General features: G+C 42.8%; 1 protein-coding gene across 1 annotated transcript in view; it reads left to right on the forward strand.

The window, feature by feature from the left end:
* The window catches only part of Slc7a2 (solute carrier family 7 member 2), a 58,684-nt gene that overhangs the window by 25,259 nt on the left and 14,811 nt on the right, over positions 1-18,614 (forward strand). Inside the window, 6 exon segments of the mRNA XM_028872354.2 lie at positions 9,639-10,029; positions 11,249-11,404; positions 13,329-13,494; positions 15,466-15,599; positions 16,545-16,634; positions 16,637-16,766. Coding sequence (XP_028728187.1) covers positions 9,654-10,029; positions 11,249-11,404; positions 13,329-13,494; positions 15,466-15,599; positions 16,545-16,634; positions 16,637-16,766 — 1,052 coding nt within the window. The 5' untranslated portion in view covers positions 9,639-9,653.

Genomic DNA, 18,614 nt, shown 5'->3' on the forward strand with positions numbered 1-18,614 from the left:
AGAAATAGATAGGGTACTTAATGAATTGATTGATGGACCTGTATCACCACAGTCTCAATATGACACTAAAAACGCTGTTTCCATTTTTGAGTGGTGTGGTAAAACCCTGGAGTTAAGGCATCCATGTGTATAGGTAGCTTTGATTAAAAACAGGCATGTGTGTTCGAGTTGACCACAAACCAGGTCTGGATCAGTCATAGATGCCTGTCTGTATTTCAACATCGGTGAAAGCACAGGACATGCAGCAAATAAATGTTCAAGAAGCTTAACAGACTCAAGGAGTATGTTGATTTCTAAAGCTTGCTGTACAAAAGCACTACAAACCAGGTGACTTCACAGAAATGAACTGTGTCACAATTCTAAAGTGACAGGTCCGAAGATCAGAATGACAGATAGGGCATAGTACTCCGGGGATCTTGAGGGGACACCCCCCTCTTCCATTCCCTATCTTCCTAGGGTGGGTGGCCCTCAACTTTTGGTGTCCGTTAGATGAAAGATGTACCACTAATTTATGCCTCTGCTACCACATGGCATTTTCCTGTGTATCACTTGGCAGTTTCTCGTCATATGTGAGCATGAGTCATCCTGCTTGATCTAATGATCTTAACGCCTACAAAGACCCTATATCCATTTAATGTCACCAAGCAGGGCACTAGGATTTAGCACTTTGCATCTGTTTGAGAAACACAGCTCGGCCTGTAATAAGGAGTAAAATGTGTTCATCCAAGTGGTTGCCTATAATTATTATAAAGTCAGAAGTGATATAAAAACCCAGAGGAGGCTAGGGGTGCAGTGTGTATGCTTTTTTACAATGTGTGAGGTTGTAGGTGGGATCCCCAGTACCAAGAAAGAAAAAGAAAAATCCAGTGCTGGGAAAATAAGAGTGATCTAATTTAATGTAAAGGAAAAAGCTGTTTTCCAAGAAGAATGACCAACTAGAAAGCCTGAGACTCTGTGTTCTGAGGAAGTTCAAAGGAAACCCATTGTTTCTCAAGGCAGAGAGGAGGGAGCAGAAGATGAGCTAAAGAGATAGGGGGAGCAGAACCAAGGCCTACATGCCATGTTTTTTGGGTCAGTGTGGGGGTTATGTGTGTATTAAAACAGTCAATTGATAAATGTCTGTCGGGTGGAAGTTGACTGTAAGCAAATGAGACTCCATATGTGCTCGGCCACATCTGGGACACTCTACCTTGTGGGGTGTGTCATTTCCTTACCCCATGGGTTCTCAGTGTGTTTGTTGGACTTGAATGGATGTGTGTATATAGGAGGGTGTCTTTGGGCAGTAGCCATTTGGATTTCTTTGAATGAGGAAACACATTCAGGAATGAAGGGCTTTCTAGCAATGCATGCTGCAGATGGGGAGAACAGGATGCCTTCGTACCCAGCCTCTGCCTGAGGGCAAAGATGAAGTTGATGTGGGTGGTGGTGGTGGTGGTGGTGGTGGTGGGGGGGGTGATGTGGGGTGGTGGTGGTGGTGGTGGAGGTGGTGGAGGTGGTGGTGGAGGTGGTGATGTGGGGTGGGGGTGGTGATGTGGGGTGGTGGTGGTGGTGGTGGAGGTGGTGGTGGAGGTGGTGGAGGTGGTGGGGGTGGAGGTGGTGGAGGTGGTGGTAGTGGTGGGGGTGGTGGTGGTGGTGGTGGTGGAGGTGGTGGAGGTGGTGGTGGTGGTGAATGAATGTGTAGTGAGGTGAGGTGAGGAGGCAGCCGTTTCCTTAAAGGCCCTCTACATGAAGTATCCGTGAGATTTGAAAGGTGGCATTGAGATTTCTCAACTATATTAAAAGTCCTTTAAAATAAAAGAAAATTAAAAATCTTAGTGTTACTGGAGAATGATCAAATACCTGAATTAATTTAAAAATCTTGGCAGCATTAGTTAGATAATTTTACTGTGCTGTGCTGTGTTTAATTCCATTTGTCTTTGCTGGCACATTAGAGTAGTCTCTGTGAGAGTCTTTAAGCCCATGTCTTTGGTACAAGCTCTCTGCTCTTCCCTGCCTTTCTCTTCAGCTGTCCACTCATTCTATCAAGGGTGGTTTCATAAAGATTATTGCAATAAATTTGCTAAGCCAAATATGTCTTATTTAGAAATGATGGCATGTGAATGTATGCATTCTGTTTCACGGGGAATAAGCAATGTTACCTTCTTTGGAGACGGGGGAACCAGAGGACAAATAGTAATGCAACAGTACATTTACCAAGGTACATTTGAGAGGGATTTCAGACCTCACCCCTATCTCTGGGAGGAGATCTGAATCAGACTCCAAGCCTCAAAAATCTCCCTTCCTCCCACTTCTCTTAGAACAGGTAGATGGATAATCTAAAGACACTCATTCTTTTGACTATTGGCTTTTCTTTCCAGTGAAGAGGAGTAGCCAGGTGCTGGTAGAGAAGGCAGAGAAATGTCTTGCTGACTCCAGTGGCTCAGACACCCTGGGGTGAGGACAGAAGCCAAGGGCCAGGGGACAAGCTGGGAGCAGCCAGGAACACACAGGTCAATATCCCTTTTCACGTATGTGGGCGAGAAAGCAAATGTTCCAAGGATAGTTGGCGAGCAGATCAGAACACAGCATTCACGTGGAGAGCTACAAAGTTCGAGGCTGGAAGGGTAAGCTGGAGATGGAGCACAGAGGGAAACCCAGGCTGAAAGAGATGAGATTCCACTGAATAAGAGCCAAAGCAGTCAAATTGAAATCTTACTAACTGTATGTCATAATTCCTGTATCTGTGTTCTGTTGTACTATATATATGGAAATACATATGTCAAATTTCCAAGTGTACTTAAAATTATAGAAGCTAAATTTTGCTTTCATAAAGTAATTTATTTACAAACCCTTGTACAGCATAGTTTCAAGTATTTGCTGCTTTTCCCAAGCATCATTTAAAGTGAGAGCTGGGAGACAGCAATGTTGGTTTCCTGGACATAGCCAGGGCTCAGAGCCTACGGTGATGCTCGCTCTCAGAGCATGGTAGTGCTAAAGACCATGCAAGTCAAATCAGTTAGTGTTTCGTAAAGCAGCAGTGGGAATTCAGAGTAGAAGAGGGTGTCTATCTTTCTTCTTACATTCTTCTTAATAACACCGTCAATGTGTATTTATAATGTAAATTGCTGGCTTTAAAATACTTTATGTTGGGTGTTGAATACTTTTTTGTACATTTGTGTGGTTATGAGTGTATGGGATCGTGTTTGGTGTGAGTGTGCACACGTGTGTTGCACATGGGTGTTGGCACTTGGGTGGAGACCATGGCTGGATAGCAAGTGTCCACCTCTTTCAGTCTGTCTTAGGGCCACAGAGTGGCTTTCTCAGTGAAGTGGAAACCCTCTGTTTGGGCTGTGCTCGCAAGCCAGCAAGCTGTGGGGTCCAGCAGTCTCTCTCCCCCTCCCCTGCCCCAGTGCTGGTTGGAGGCCAACACAGCATACCCAGCTTTTTATGTGGTTGCCGGGGATTCAAACTCAGGTTCCCAAATCTGCAGAATGAGCGAGCTTACCTGTTAGGCCATCTCACTAGTCCTTGTTTTGATTTTGTGAGTCATTTTTTATAAAACCTACTCTTCCCACATTATTTAAATACCTTAAAACTTTCGTTGATGAATGACTATCAGTTTTTGTTACGAGATAATTTAAATTTTAAATCACCTAGTAATGTAAATTGCTACTGTTTAAAATTAAACAAAATAGATGATTGGAGGAACTCTTGGTAAGGATTTTATATATTAATAATTATTTTAATAAATTTTCTTTTATTATTTATCATAGAAATGACTGTTATATTTTTGCAAAAATTTAGGTTCTTTTTCCAAGAAAGGAATTGTTGCAAATAAGTAAGAGACTGTTTGAGCCGGGCGGTGGTGGCGCACGCCTTTGATCCCAGCACTCGGGAGGCAGAGCCAGGCGGATCTTTATGAGTTCGAGGCCAGCTTGGTCTATGGAGTGAGATCCAGGAAAGGCGCAAAGCTACACAGAGAAATCCTGTCACGAAAAAACAACAACAACAGAAAAGAGAGAGAGAGAGAGAGAGAGAGAGAGAGAGAGAGAGAGAGAGAGAGAGAGAGAATTTGAACTTTCAGTTATCTTTCAGAAGTAGCAGAGGTTATGACCTCATCAAAATTTCAAAATGAGTTTTGAAGATGTAGATTTTGCTTCATTGTTAGAAGAATGCTAAATAGGTTTTCTCATTTATATTTTTTGCTTTGGGGACCAGCTACGCTGTAGGCAGCCAGCTTTATTTACTACTTTAGTTTTTGAGGCAGAGTCTGCCTATATGATCTAGGGCTGGCCTCGAACTCTTGATCTTCTTATGTCAGCCGCCCCAATGCTGGGACCGGAGGAATGCATTGCCATGCCTCGCCACTGTTTCCCAATCCCCCTCTTGAATGCTTCACTGCTTCCGGCTCCAGCTGAATTCGAACAGTGCGCCCCCTGCTGTGCGTTCTGGCAGTGCAGGACTTCCTTTCACACATGCCTCTGTAGTGATGCCCAGTCTGCCTGGCTCTCTCCTCTGTCTCTGTGCTCCCTAGAACGGTTTTAAAGGAATTCCACTTAGGCTAAAAAAAAAGTTTCAATTTTTGAAATTTCTAAGACTCGACCTTTTAGATAACTTAACGTTTTGTCAAGCAGTTGGTTGGCTGAATTCCGTTTTTACAGAAATATGAAAATAAAGACAGATTTTTCTGAAAACTTGTATGAGCAGTTCTTGACAGTTATGGCATATTAATAACGTGTCAAGACAGCCAGGCTTGCATTTTAAGAACTTCCTTGTTTCAAGTTGGGCTCGATTTTCACATTATCCTTCGTTTGCATATTCTAAATATAACTTGTGGTTCTGCACCATGGGCATGAGCTGGCGTGGGTTTCCTTCTTCCTCTGAGCACACAATAGGAGTGTTTTATTCTGAATTAGCTGAAGCCAAGTGAATTTAACAAAGTTCCCTTAATCAACAGCAGTGTTTCAAGGATCTTCCCAAGATGCCAGTGATAACAGGCTCTGCTCATACATTGTGCCCGGAATTTAAGAATTGCCAAATTGGGGCATTCATTCTTTTCAAAATTGAAAATGTAGTGTCAAAAGTGACCTCGCCACCCCCACCCCCCAAGAAATAACATCATAGCAAAACCACAAAACTAGGTATCCAGCTACATTTTTTGAGCTAAAAAATGGGTGTGAATTCTTGTAAAATTCCTTTCCCACCACAGTTTGATGGAAGGAATTTTTTGACTAGAACTGAAACAAATGTAGGATTCTAACAGCCGGCTGAGTTGAGTAACTTTGGGGGCAGTTCATGGGGGTGGGTTGAGAGGGTGTGTTTTGCCTCTGGAAAGAGAGTGAAGAGAGGAAAATCAGAGTGTCCTAAAGCGTTTACCAGTTCTTTGCCTTCAGACAAAAGACCTCTGCCATTTTCCAACCCCCATCCTGGTCCAGGCTCACACTTCCAGCATCTGGAATCTGAAATGTGGTGACTAACCCAATTTGTTTCCTGTGAACTGGCTGCTTTCAAAAAGGTGCTAAGTACATAGGTTCTTTCGGATCATCTGGATTTTCTTGGCATCCTATAACTGACAGGGCATTAAAGGTAGAATGAAGGTAATAGGAACTGTTTTTAAAACAGTCACGTTCACTTTTTAAAGTTTCTTTAAGCAGCAATATTAAATGCACCCCCCCCCCCTTGATTTGCTTCATTTTGCTGCTTTGATTTGCATTGATTCTGTTTATCTGTGCAGCATGGCTACTGCTGAAGCCCCTACCTCTGGCCACTTGCTCCTTCGTCATGACAGCATCGTCTCCCACCCTCGAAAGCCACAGGTAGCTGGACCAGAGACAGACAGGCAGGCGGGGCATACTCGGATGTCCCCCAAACTCTAAAGAACACAGTGACTGGAATACTCAAACCAATAGTGTTTAGGCTGCAATTCCCTCAGAGTAGAGGTGACTGAATGTGCTCCCCCACCCCCCAACAGGGAGACATGGCCAGAGGGGGACTGGGCGCCTTTCCCTCTTCCCTCCAACCCTGCTGAACTTGCACTGGTAGACTGTGTGTTCCTCTGCTTGGTTTCAGCTAACGCCCTGCACCTGTAAGCTGTGCTGAGCTGTGTCTAGTCATTCAAACCAGAAGCGACCAACGAAGGCCTGATGGTCCTGCCAAGGCCGCACTACCAGCCCCCGTAACTTTGCTACTGCTATGAATCCTAATGTAAATATCTTATATGCAGGATATCTGATATGCAACCCCTGCAAAAGGGTCATTCGGCGCCCCAAGCAGTTGAGACCCATAGGTTGCGAACCATTGCTCCAGAGCCATTGGGAATGGGTTTCATCTCATTTCCATCATAGGTGGACTGTGATGTTGGCTATAACTATACAATGCCTTAGTTTGTTCATCTCTACAATGAAATTAATGATAGACCTGATCTTGCAGGAACATTGAAAAAGTTACAGGATGGGACAATTAAAAAAAAAAAAAAAAGGTATCAGGGAGTACCGGGCACATTAAAAGCAGCAGAGACCTTCGGTATTTTAACAGCAGCACTTGTGAATTAGTGGCGGCTATAAAATAATTTTGAGAAGGGCATCTCCTGATGTTTGCCATGGTGCCTCTGGAGTGACTGGCACTAGTAGCTTGGGAAATGGCAACAGGTGGTGCCCTGTGGCATTCAGGGTGATTTATTGGCCAGCCATTGCTGGAGAGTGCTCATGCTGAGACCAAGCCAGGGCAAATTGCTGACTGAGCAGTACTCTGGTTACCACAGAGCCCAAGGCTTTGCTTTCATTATTTCACTTTTTGCTTCATTCTCTCTTCCCTTCCCCTGGGAACAGAGTCACACGCTTTTAAAAAAAAAAAAGTCACGTTCCATCTATTTCAATGAAAGCGCTCGATCTGGAGCACGGCTGTGTTCTCACTGCTCCTGAGGTAAGTGTACCCACGTGTTACACGCCACCCGCTGTCTTCAGGAACTTTCCAAGATCCTGATCAGCTGTTCATTTGTTGTATAACCTTAGGAGAAATGCTTGTCCATGGGAAATTTTGAAATAGTACATTTTTGCCTTGACTTTCTGGCCGTACTGATCCAGTACTTTAAAAAGGAAGATCGTACGCCATTACGGCTGTACTGGTACGTTTGTGGTGAACTCGGTTGTGTCTCCACGTTTGACTTTTCTCTACTTGCCATTCACCTGCCTGGGGAATACCTTAGAGGAAGAAGTTGTTCAGAAAGTATGGAGAAAAGAGAGGCTAAGTGTTAGGCAAAATAAATACAGAAAAGTGCTGTTCAGAAAAGCAATACTGTTAGGTTCAGCGCTAAAGCTTGTTTTTGTTGTTGTTGGCTAGTCCAGGTGCAGCAGTCACCGTTTCTGATTAAACAATACTTTGCTTTGGAAATTTTTTCCTCTCAAAGATGAGTAAAAAGAATTACCATCGTCCATGCCATATCCTTTCCCCCTTTTGGTGACGTATTTAACCTATAATATAATTTAAAACTTTGTGTTGGAATTTTAAAATCGTAGGAACCTAGTTGGTGTTGACTATGGAGATTACAAAATTGAAGTGTCTAATCTGAAGAAGAAAAAAGCGGGGGCGGGGGAGGTAAGGATCCCTGCACTATACATCATAACTGCATTTCTCTCCGCCAGTCCAGAAATGCACAGGGCACATTCCCCACCTCGAAACCGCCAGAGGAATGAGGAGGAAAAGCCTGGCTTCTAACTGGGACGAGCTAATTGGTCGCAGGCTCTTGGGACCACTGCCTCATGGCTTGCCTCCTTTTTTCGTCCTGTAGTATTTTTATGAGGGCATGTGATCATGGCACAGGGACTAAGTTTGACATATCAGCCTTGTCATAGGGCAGGAGTGGAAGAGTTTGTTTCTGTGACTTTTTGCATCAAATATGGAAATAAAGCCACAATCCAGGATGGACATTTTTCTGTAACTAGCAGATTTCAAATGATACATAAGGGGGTTGGGAGGTTGGATAGCTGCCCCCTGGTGTTGAATCATCTGGTATGAGGGTTTACTAGACCCAGAATTCTCTGCTGTCAAATTGATGACCTGGATTGAAGAAAGTTTAGAAGTTACATCTCCAGCTTGCTTAAGAAGTATTGATAGTTAGAAGCTGTCATTCTTCAGGTTGGGAGTGGGTCAGGGAAGATTCACGTGTATCCTTAGTCTCAATAAAATCATACAGAGACATGCACATAGTATTTATACCCCCTTTGTCTAATTATCTTCAGTCTCAGCTCACATGCATTTTTCTTCTTCAAACGAAGCTACTGTTTTAACAGTTAACAAAATAATCATTTGTTCAAAAAGGATATGTACTTGTTTCTGCTCTCATCAGAATCCCTGATTCTACAGGGATGTTAGAGCCCAAATGTCCTAAGGCTAAGGACATAAGGCAAGTGTCACATGCAGCAGGTTCATAAGTTTCTGTTATTGATGATGAATATGATGAAGTTGAAGGAACCAGCACCCTACACCAGCAGATCATTGTGCCGGTGTTCAGCCCCGGAAGTACAAGCGGACATGACTTAATGTCTACGGTTGCATTGATGAATACACAGCATCAGTTGTCTTCAGTCTGCTGAATTACATGTCTCTGTAGACAAAGTCAAACAGACTTTTAAAATTGCAATATTTCTTTTGCACATAAGTTATACATATTTCTTGGAATTAACCCAGAGATAGATAATAACAATATGTATTAGATGAAGTACAAAATATGGTTAGGTTAATATTTTGGTTCAGACCTTTTTTTGCTGCAATACAATGTGTGTGTGTGTGTGTGTGTGTGTGTGTGTGTGTGTGTGTGTGTACACATTACTGAAATCCACACTTTGGGCCAACTGGAGAATGGAGCTCTTTCTCTTCATTATTTGTTCCATTTGAAAAGAATGTGAGATAATACCACAGGCTTTGAACTTGTTTGTTTTAAAACCTCAAGCATAATAGGCACATGTAGTTTCAGACCAACCCATACTTAAAGCATGGATGGATGGCAGTTTTCATAAGAGAAATCTAAGCATGCTTTGGGAAGCAGATTTTTCTTCTAGTGAATTTACATCTGCTCTTTTGTTCCCAGCTTAAGAGGAAAATGGAGTGGTTCTGACACATTCAATAAAGCTTTTGAGTATATAACCACCATCCTTTACCTACATTTAGGCCATAGCTAGACTGTAAGTCCCTTAAATGAGACCACATAGGCGTGAAGCATTCTACATATATTCTAGTGCAGCCTTGGCATTTGAGAAGGCTCAGAAATATTGAACTGGATGAATGATTAGAGAAGAAAATAGTTTTAAAGGCAGGCCCTAAACCTTGCCTTCTAGTGAGGGGTAAATTAGCCATTGAAGAAGAAAGGCATCCTTTCAACGTGTCTACAGAAACTACAGTAATTGGACCAAATAGTGAATCTTTTAAGTCACTTTTTATTCTCTCCCCCAAAAGCCCCCTGTTGGAGTCCCTTTATCTTGGCATGTGTGAGTGAACCCCAGAAATATGTGGTTTTCTCATCTTTAACCCTCCTGGTTGGTTGCTCTGACCCAAGTACCTACTAGGTAAAGGAGGGGGGAGCCCGCTGTCTGTCTTTGTCCAGTGGGAGAGGAGATGGCCGCAGAACCCTCCTTGTAACCCCCCTCCCCTCTTCCCTCCCCCAGGGTGCTCTCTTCACCATGATTCCCTGCAGAGCGGTGCTGACTTTTGCGCGATGTCTGATCCGGAGAAAAATCGTCACGCTGGACAGTCTAGAAGATTCCAAACTCTGCCGCTGCTTGACCACCATGGACCTCATCGCCCTGGGGGTTGGAAGCACTCTCGGAGCTGGAGTTTATGTCTTGGCTGGGGAAGTCGCCAAAGCAGATTCTGGCCCCAGCATCGTGGTGTCCTTCCTCATCGCCGCCCTGGCTTCAGTGATGGCAGGCCTTTGCTATGCTGAATTCGGGGCCCGGGTTCCCAAGACGGGGTCTGCGTATCTGTACACATACGTCACGGTTGGAGAACTGTGGGCCTTCATCACTGGCTGGAATCTCATCCTGTCATATGTCATAGGTATATTTCAAAAACAAATATCAGTTGTGGACAGGGTGTAAATGGCTCTCCAGAGAGCCCCGGCGCTAGGGGTAAACCTGCTCTTCTCAGCGGTGGGGTGCTCCTGAGAGAATCACTTCTTCCTGCCTCTTGTTTTTGTCATCTCTAAAATACGTCCTCATTGCTGAAGTCTCTGATTATGCTTCACCTTTGATTTTGTGATTCTTAATGAGTTTGGAAGTTGTTTGGAGTTTTTAAAATACTTTTTTTTTTTTTTTCGAGACAGGGTTTCTCTGTGTAGCTTTGGAGCCTGTCCTGGAACTCACTCTGTAGCTCAGGCTGGCCTCGAACTTACAGAGATCCGCCTGCTTCTGCCTCTCGAGTGCTGGGATTAAAGGCGTGGGTCACCAGCGCCCGGCAACTCTGTCTTTTTTTGTTTGTTTTGTTTTTCGAGACAGGGTTTCTCTGTGTAGCTTTGGAGCCTGTCCTGGATCTCACTCTGTAGCCGAGGCTGGCCTGGAACTCACAGAGATCCGCCTGCCTCTGCAATACATTTTTTTTTCATGAGTTTGTATAAGGTGTGTGTGTATGTGTGTGTGTGTGTGTGCGTGCGCGTGTGAGTGCGTGCTGGTACATACATGTATGCTGCTGCACATGCTTCTGTCTTGGGGTACATGGGGAGGTCGGAGAATATGTCATGAATTTCCTCAATGGCCCTTCTGCTTTGTTCTCTGAGGCAGGATCTCTCAGGTGAGCCCAGTGGTTACATTCCAGCTAGTTTTACCCAGCTAGCTTCTGGGTCCTGCCTCTACCTTCCGAGGCTAGACTTACCAGCTACGCTGCCCGGTGAGATTTACTTAAGGATCTGAATTGACATCTTGCTTATGTGGGCAGTGCTTTAACTGCTCAGCTATCTCTCTAGCCTCTAAAGAGTTCTTTATTGCAAATAAAGTTGCCCGATACGAGCATTTGCACACCTGTATGAAGTCTGCCTGGGCTGCATGCCAAGACCCTGTCTCAAAAAAAAGGGGGGAGGGTATTCTTTTCGTGTGTGTGTGTGTGTGTGTGTGTGTGTGTGTGTGTGTGTGTGTGTGTAATTATTTGGTTTTCTAATATGGTTAAATTTTTCAGTCGGTGTGACCTAGGCCAGCCAGGTTTACCCAGGAATCAACTAATCAGATGAGTTACGTTAATTTTCTACCAGTAACCTTTTATTCTCTGAACATTCTGCTTTGGGAAGGTACATCCAGTGTTGCAAGAGCATGGAGTGGCACCTTCGATGAACTTCTTAACAAACAGATTGGTCAGTTTTTCAAGACGTACTTCAAAATGAATTACACCGGCCTGGCGGAATATCCAGACTTTTTTGCTGTGTGCCTTATATTGCTTCTGGCAGGTAAGAAAACGAATCATATGCTGTTTCCTGTAATGAACCACATCAATGGGCCCCGGGAAAGTAGGTCACACAGATTTGCAGCCTGGGTTCTCTGAATGAGGTCAGCATATCGTATCAAGGCCCGCTAAGGTCAGTGCCGGGTCACTGTGGGCTTTGTCTCCTCTCTGTTTCACAATAGGATTAAATGTACATGAAAGGGAGAAACCTCGCTTTGGAGGAACAGGCACCTGGAATGCAGTAAGTCATAGGACGGAGATGTCAGTTTTTGTTTTGAGAGCATCCATTTTTTTAATATTAATGAGAGACGTTCCTTTATGCCATTAATGCAGTTGTTAGGTCAGAGTGGGAACTGTACATGCAGAAGAATGAGATTCATCTGCTCTTGTCCATGCTTGCACAGTTCTGCTTCCGTGGAAGTGGGTGCTGTGGATACAGGGTAAAGGCTAGTAGATCTGTGGCATTGTCTTTTCATAGAAACCATTGCCCCCACAGTAAATGCTGAACTAAGATCCCTACTTCAGGTGGGTTGAAGATGCGGATAGGATAAGCATTTAAAAACTAAAAGGAAACACGTGAATATTTGAAGGTCAAAGTCTGGGGAAAATCTCATTAGAAGTAGATACTAAAATAGGTAAATGTCAGTTATTCTAACGAAATTTTACATTTACAAGCAATGGGTTAAGGTTAAAAGCAAGTTACTGGGATGAAAGTGAAGTTCATTGTGAGCATTTGGCTAAAACACACACAGGGCATGGGCTCTCGATTTATCCCTGAAATAAACCAATTGAAGTCATTTTTAATATGATGGAGATGGAAACTATATGTTCCACGAATGACTGGCAGAGAGCTAATAACATTAGTGTATAAATACCTCTTATAAATCAGTATAAATAAAATACTCTTAAAACTTGTATAATGAAAGTGGGGCCCAATTGTTTTGTATGAAAATGCATGTCCTGGGGCTGGGAAGATGACTGGTGGGTGAAGAGGCTGCCATGCAAACGTGAGTCTGGATCTCCAGGACTCATCTAAAAGCTGGGAATGGCCATGTGCATCTGCACCCCCCAGCCTCCATGTGCATTCTCATGCACACATGCACACACCCATATGGACATGCTGTATACTACACACACACACACACACACACACACACACACACACACACACACTGCATGCCCTCCCATACACTCAATTTGTAACACTACTGTAAGGAAAATGTTAGAAAATGCAGGGGGGTATTTATAAGATGGCAATGATGTCAGTGCTGTTTATAAAGTAAAAGCAAGAGTGACCTAATTGTCCATAAATAAGGGATTAAAGTGTCTCCACATAGTATGTTATGCAGCTGCTAAAACTGATGATAAATTTGTTGGTGCAGAAATATATGTGTGTGCATGTGGAGAATTCTGCAGGGATATCATAGCTGATCTTCATTCTTTACACTGTTCTGTTTTTTCTAACTACTAGAATAGGATATTTACATTCCTAATATAAAGTAAATCTATCAGGTGAGAATGAATTTAACAGAGAATGTTTTTGGCATGGCACTTAGGAGAATTATTTTCTGGTGATATGATCAGAAGGTGCATGGCAGACTTTTACATTAGCCCTGGAATAGCTTTTAAGGACAGCCTTTCAAATTAGTTAGGTGTTCTACTAATAACCAGGATTACTAAACTTACATAGACAGTGTGGAACTCTTGAGTGTGAGCACAGTCTGCTTCCAGAAATCAAAATCAGTGGTGTCTCCAAAGGCATTGCTTCACAGAAAAGTGATGACGTGAACTGGCCATAGAATGGAAGAAACGGAAGGTAAATATATGAATGCTGGTGTCATCATCTCCGGTGCATGTATTGGCATCAAGAATCCATTGCCTTTTCTGCGGGTAAAGAGCCCACGTTAATGCCTTCTCCTTTTCCGTAGGTCTGTTATCTTTTGGAGTAAAAGAGTCCGCCTGGGTGAATAAATTCTTCACAGCTATTAATATCCTGGTCCTTCTCTTTGTAATGGTGGCCGGGTTTGTGAAAGGAAATTTGGCCAACTGGAAGATCAGTGAAGAGTTTCTCAAAAATATATCAGCGAGTGCCAGGTAAAATATTTAGCCCCTCCTACTCCCACTCTTACATTTTAAGAGAACATACTTGCAAGTTCTCTTCAGAGTAGCTGTTCTCAGTCTTGTTGGTGCTGAGACCTGTCTGGAGGATGGTTCTAGGATGCGGCACCTCTTCCCAGGCTCCCCACACTAAGGTAGGGCTGGGCTTCCAACTGAGCCACTGGGTGAAGCTCTGCAGATGCTGGCCCCCAAGGCAGCCTCGAGGGCAGAGTCTAATCCTGCAAGAGCTCCCCCTCTGCTCCCCAACAGTTCACCAGCTCTAAATAACTAGGAATATTTTTGATTCTTGCATCCTGTGGTTTCTCCTTTGGGACCATCAGTTTCATGGTTTGCATGCTTTCAGGCTTTTAAGGATTTTGGAAGCCACATGGTGTTGCATGCCTTTAATCCCAGCATTTGGGAGGCAGAGGCAGGCAGATCTCTGAGTTTGATACCAGCCAGGTCTATAGAGTGAGTCTCAGGACAGCTGGAGCTACACAGAGAAACCCTGTCATGAAAAAAAAAAAAATCTTTTTGGGAGCCTGTCTTAGTTAAAGTTTCTACTGCTGTGAGGACACACCATGAACACAGCAACTCTTATAAAGGAAAACATTTACTAGAGTGGCTTACAGTTTAAGAGGTTTAGTACACTGTCATCATCCCTGGACATGGCAGCATGCGGGCAGCCATGGTGCTGGAGAAGGAGCTACATCTTGATCCCACAGGCAGCAGGAAGTGGTCTGAGACACTGCGCGTGGCTCTCTCCAGCAAGGCCACACTTCCCGTTAGTACCACTCACTTGGGGGCCATTTTATTTTTATTAGTAGTATTACTTTTCTAAGCAGACAAAAGATTACAGGAGTATCTATTATATGGTGTAAGGTGTATGTACATGTTTTTTTTATTTATATATATGTCATTTCCAGTCATCCTGATAGGGGAAAGATAGTGTCTACTGGTCTTATAGTTTTTATTATATGGTAATGCATTAAACTTTCAGGATGATTAATCAAGCCTATGGGATTCTGTTCTAACTTTTTCAACTATATTCTAAGTAAATTTGGGTTTTTTTTTTTCAATTTTTTAATTTTATTTATTCAGTGTTTATCTGTGTGTTTGTGTGTGTTTGTCTGTGTGTTTCTGTATATCTGTGTGTGTGTGTGTGTGTGTGTGTGTGTGTGTGTGTGTGACTGTGTGTATGTTTCTGTGTGTCTGTGTAACTGAGATAAGTGGGTAGATGTCAGAAGACAGTTTACAAGAGTCGATTGCCTTCTTCCAAGAAACTGTTCTGGTTCTGGGAATCAAATGCTGGTTGTCGGGCTTGTGCTTCTACATTGTCACCAATTTACATCACTGTAAATTTACATCACAATTACATCACAATTTACATTACATCACCAGCCCCTACATGAATTTTAAAGATGTACAGTCTGCCTTTCTTTTTGTTTCATGTGTTAAAAATTGATTCTTTGCAGGGAGGAGGGGAGAGAGAAAGTTCCTTACCTTTATTGTAGAGCGTGGCTCACATACGAGATCTCTGATGTCAAAACCCTGCTTGCCTGTGTGCTCCATCTAGCACATGTCTATGTAGATCAGCACAGTGGTGCTCACAGAAGGCCGAGGGAAGAGGATTGACAGAAGTTTAAGTCTAGCCTGAGCTATATTGCAGGTTCCAGGCCAATGAGGGCTCATAGTGAGACCTTGTCTGTCTGTCTGTCTGTCTTGGCCTTCCGTATTTGCTGTTGAATAGCCTGTAGTTGGATGTCAGTGACATAGAGCGTTTTTTATTGTGAGGGAGTCTACCATGTTCTGTAGAACAAAATGACAAAATACAGTTTTGGTCTTATATACATTAGCTCCAAAGAGCCAATGAGCAACAACAGTCTTCCAAGGATGCGGTTTGGGAGAAATCACCAGAAAGTACAGTTTCTGTGAAGTTGCTGATAGTGTCTGTTTTTTTTATTTCAGAGAACCACCTTCTGAGAACGGAACAAGCATCTATGGGGCTGGGGGCTTTATGCCCTACGGCTTCACCGGAACTTTGGCTGGCGCTGCAACTTGCTTTTATGCCTTTGTGGGCTTTGACTGCATTGCCACAACTGGTAAGGGCGGTGTCTCCTCGATAGTTCGAAGCACAGGGTTCCACAGGGGTAGGGAGCTGCAGGTGCAGCAGAGGGTCAAGGAGAGAGGATGAGATGGGGGGTGGGAAGGGTACCACCAACTCCACATCCACCCGCAGACCACGCTGCATCTGGTACATAAGCCACTGGGTGAAACTCTCAGAGCATCGATGTCTGTCCTGTCCAGAGCAGCACCTGCCCTGAGGATATTATGACGACCACCTAAGACAACACATCTGGCTGATTGGATGAGGAATCTTAAATGATGCTCACAATTCCTTAACCTTTCAACTGAAAGTTCTGTGCCTTCCAGAATGGTCATTGTCTTAAATTGTCTCTTCCATTCACCAGGCAAAATACTATACCACTTCTTTTCTCTTTATCCGAAGTGACAAAATACTCACCCTGGCATCTTTCAAGCTTTCCAGGTGCATAGCCTGGTAATTCACTCACGTATCTGGGGAGCTTCAAATGTTAATATTGTAAGAAGGATATTCTGATTTTTTTTATAGAAACTAAAGTTTCATGTAAATAGATAAAATAAATTTGTTTGAAGCCTTGCAGTTCAAAAGCTTACAAAATACCAGTGTGGCTGTTTCCCACATCAACTGCCATTCTAGGCCTAAACACTTAAGAGGGGCTCACAGGTCGTTTCCCCCCAACTTTTCGCAAGTAAGAAACTGACTTGTATATTCCGTTCTCTTCTCCCTCTGATAGTTGGATCATTTTTTGTTAATACCAAAGTATCCTGAAGAAGAGAAAGGAAATTTCACATGAAATAGATAGAACCCACTAAGAATGTAAAAGGGAAAAAACATGGTAGAATGACCATGGAGGCAGGGGTGGAGGGTGCTTTGATCCACAGGAAGTTTCTAAGCTGCTTGACTGTTAACTAACCATGCAAACCTTCTGTCTGTGTTTCCTTAGGTGAAGAGGTCCGGAATCCCCAAAAAGCTATTCCCATCGGAATAGTGACTTCCTTACTGGTTTGCTTTATGGCCTATTTTGGGGTTTCTGCAGCTTAACGCTTATGATGCCTTACTACCTCCTGGATGAGAAGAGCCCCCTTCCTGTAGCATTTGAATATGTGGGCTGGGGTCCCGCCAAATACGTGGTTGCTGCGGGCTCCCTCTGCGCCTTGTCCACAAGGTACATGGTATTGTCCGTGGGACTGGGTCTCCCAGGGGTCTTGCAAAGTGTAGTCAATATCTTCAAATTTGCTTTAGTGGGTTTTAAGGATAGCTCTGTGGTAGAATTTGTGACTAGCATTCTGGAGGCCCTGGGTCAGTACCCTAGCCACTGGTACCACAAGATGGATTTTGTATATTCTAAAAATATCCTAACATGAGGAATGCATTATACAACTATGCACTCAATGAATAATTTGCCCAGAACCTCCTTCTAAAAATCTTGAGTGATTCCAAAAAAAGAAAAAGCGACCATCATCAGCTAAGCCAGTTTTTTTTTTTTCTTCAAGATAATGGTGGTCTAAGCTACAATAGTAATATGCATAGCACTGGGACCCCCACATACCTGTGTCACACATAATCACATATTACATTAGACACCTTTGGGGTGTTCATGCTACTGCCATCAGTATTGTTCACATTGTTTCAGTTAGAGACCATACACAGACTTCACCCTTGGGACAATTCTCTGTAAAGCAGCAGTGTGTCTGGGACCAGAAGCCATACGCTCTGTCATTTTTTAAAATGGAAATGTGCTTCTGACTGTGGCATACTGAACCTTTGTTCCTTATAGCACTGATCAGAGTGGATTTATTCAAGAGACAGAAATTACCATTCTGACATTACCAGTGGACATTATTTATTTATATGAAAGGCAAAGGGAATTTGACTGTCAAATGTTCAGATTTCCAGGAGCTCCTCATTTAATATGTTACAGCTCAGGTTTCCAAAGCCTCTCCTATGATCCAAAGCAACACATTTTGTTCTAGTTCATACCACACTGCAGAGTAGAACATTCTCAAAGAGAAAAGCTTTTTGCCTGAGAATTCCTTTTTTAAATTGAGAACAATTTTCACAATTCTGAAACTAGACATTTTTCTCAATATAATTTATCAATGTGATTTTTATTTTTCTTCTTTCAAATGTACTTTTAGTTTCTAGTGTCCTGGTCCCAATAGTACTAAGCAAGTTTAGGAATTCTCAGTCATCCGCTGTTGGTGCGGTTTATTATGAAGAATTTTGAACAGTTTGAAGTCCAAACTTTGAAGACACTGTGCCACCATGATCTTCAAAGCCTGTGGCTACATCAACTACTGATGCACAGCCTACTACTATGGTTGGGCCTTGCACATATATAATTTGGATTTTTGGAAACTTTTGCTGTCAACTTTGGAATAAAAGTTTCTCAGTTTACTGTGTTGGGTTGGCATTGTACAGAAACCAACAGCCACATTGGACTAGAAATGTTAAACTTATTTTTTTTTCCATTTGTGCAAGGGTAACACACTGAATTAAATATGTATGGTCTCATCTGTGCAGGTTTGATGACAGAAACTAATAAAATATTCTCTAAATAATGGGGTAAAAAAGAAAAAGAAAATAGTTGTTTTTGGAGACGAGGTCTTGCTGTGTAGCCAGTTAGCCTGATTCTTGCTGTGAAGTCCAGGCTAGCCTCAAAATTCAGCCATCTTCTGCCTCAACTTCTCAAATAATAGGGTTTCAGGCATGAGCCACCATGCCCAGCCAAAAAAAAAAAAAAAAAGAAAGCTTTTAGAATCAAATATTTTACCTCTTTTTCTTAGTTACTTTCACAGCTGAATCATATGTAGAATGACACAATAGTAAACATAAATAATTGAATTTACCTTAAGCAAAAATTATCCATTAAGCCTCACTGTTACTAACACTTAATTGTAGCTCCTTCTATATACTAAATCTATAGTATGTTGTTTTTTTAAGCCATTGTTTACCTTGATAATTTTGATGCTTGGAACTATTACTTGTATCAAAGATCAAGCTAGAGGTTGCA

Source organism: Peromyscus leucopus, chromosome 17, assembly GCF_004664715.2.
Source record: "Peromyscus leucopus breed LL Stock chromosome 17, UCI_PerLeu_2.1, whole genome shotgun sequence".
In the NCBI taxonomy this organism is placed as follows: Eukaryota; Metazoa; Chordata; class Mammalia; order Rodentia; family Cricetidae; genus Peromyscus; species Peromyscus leucopus.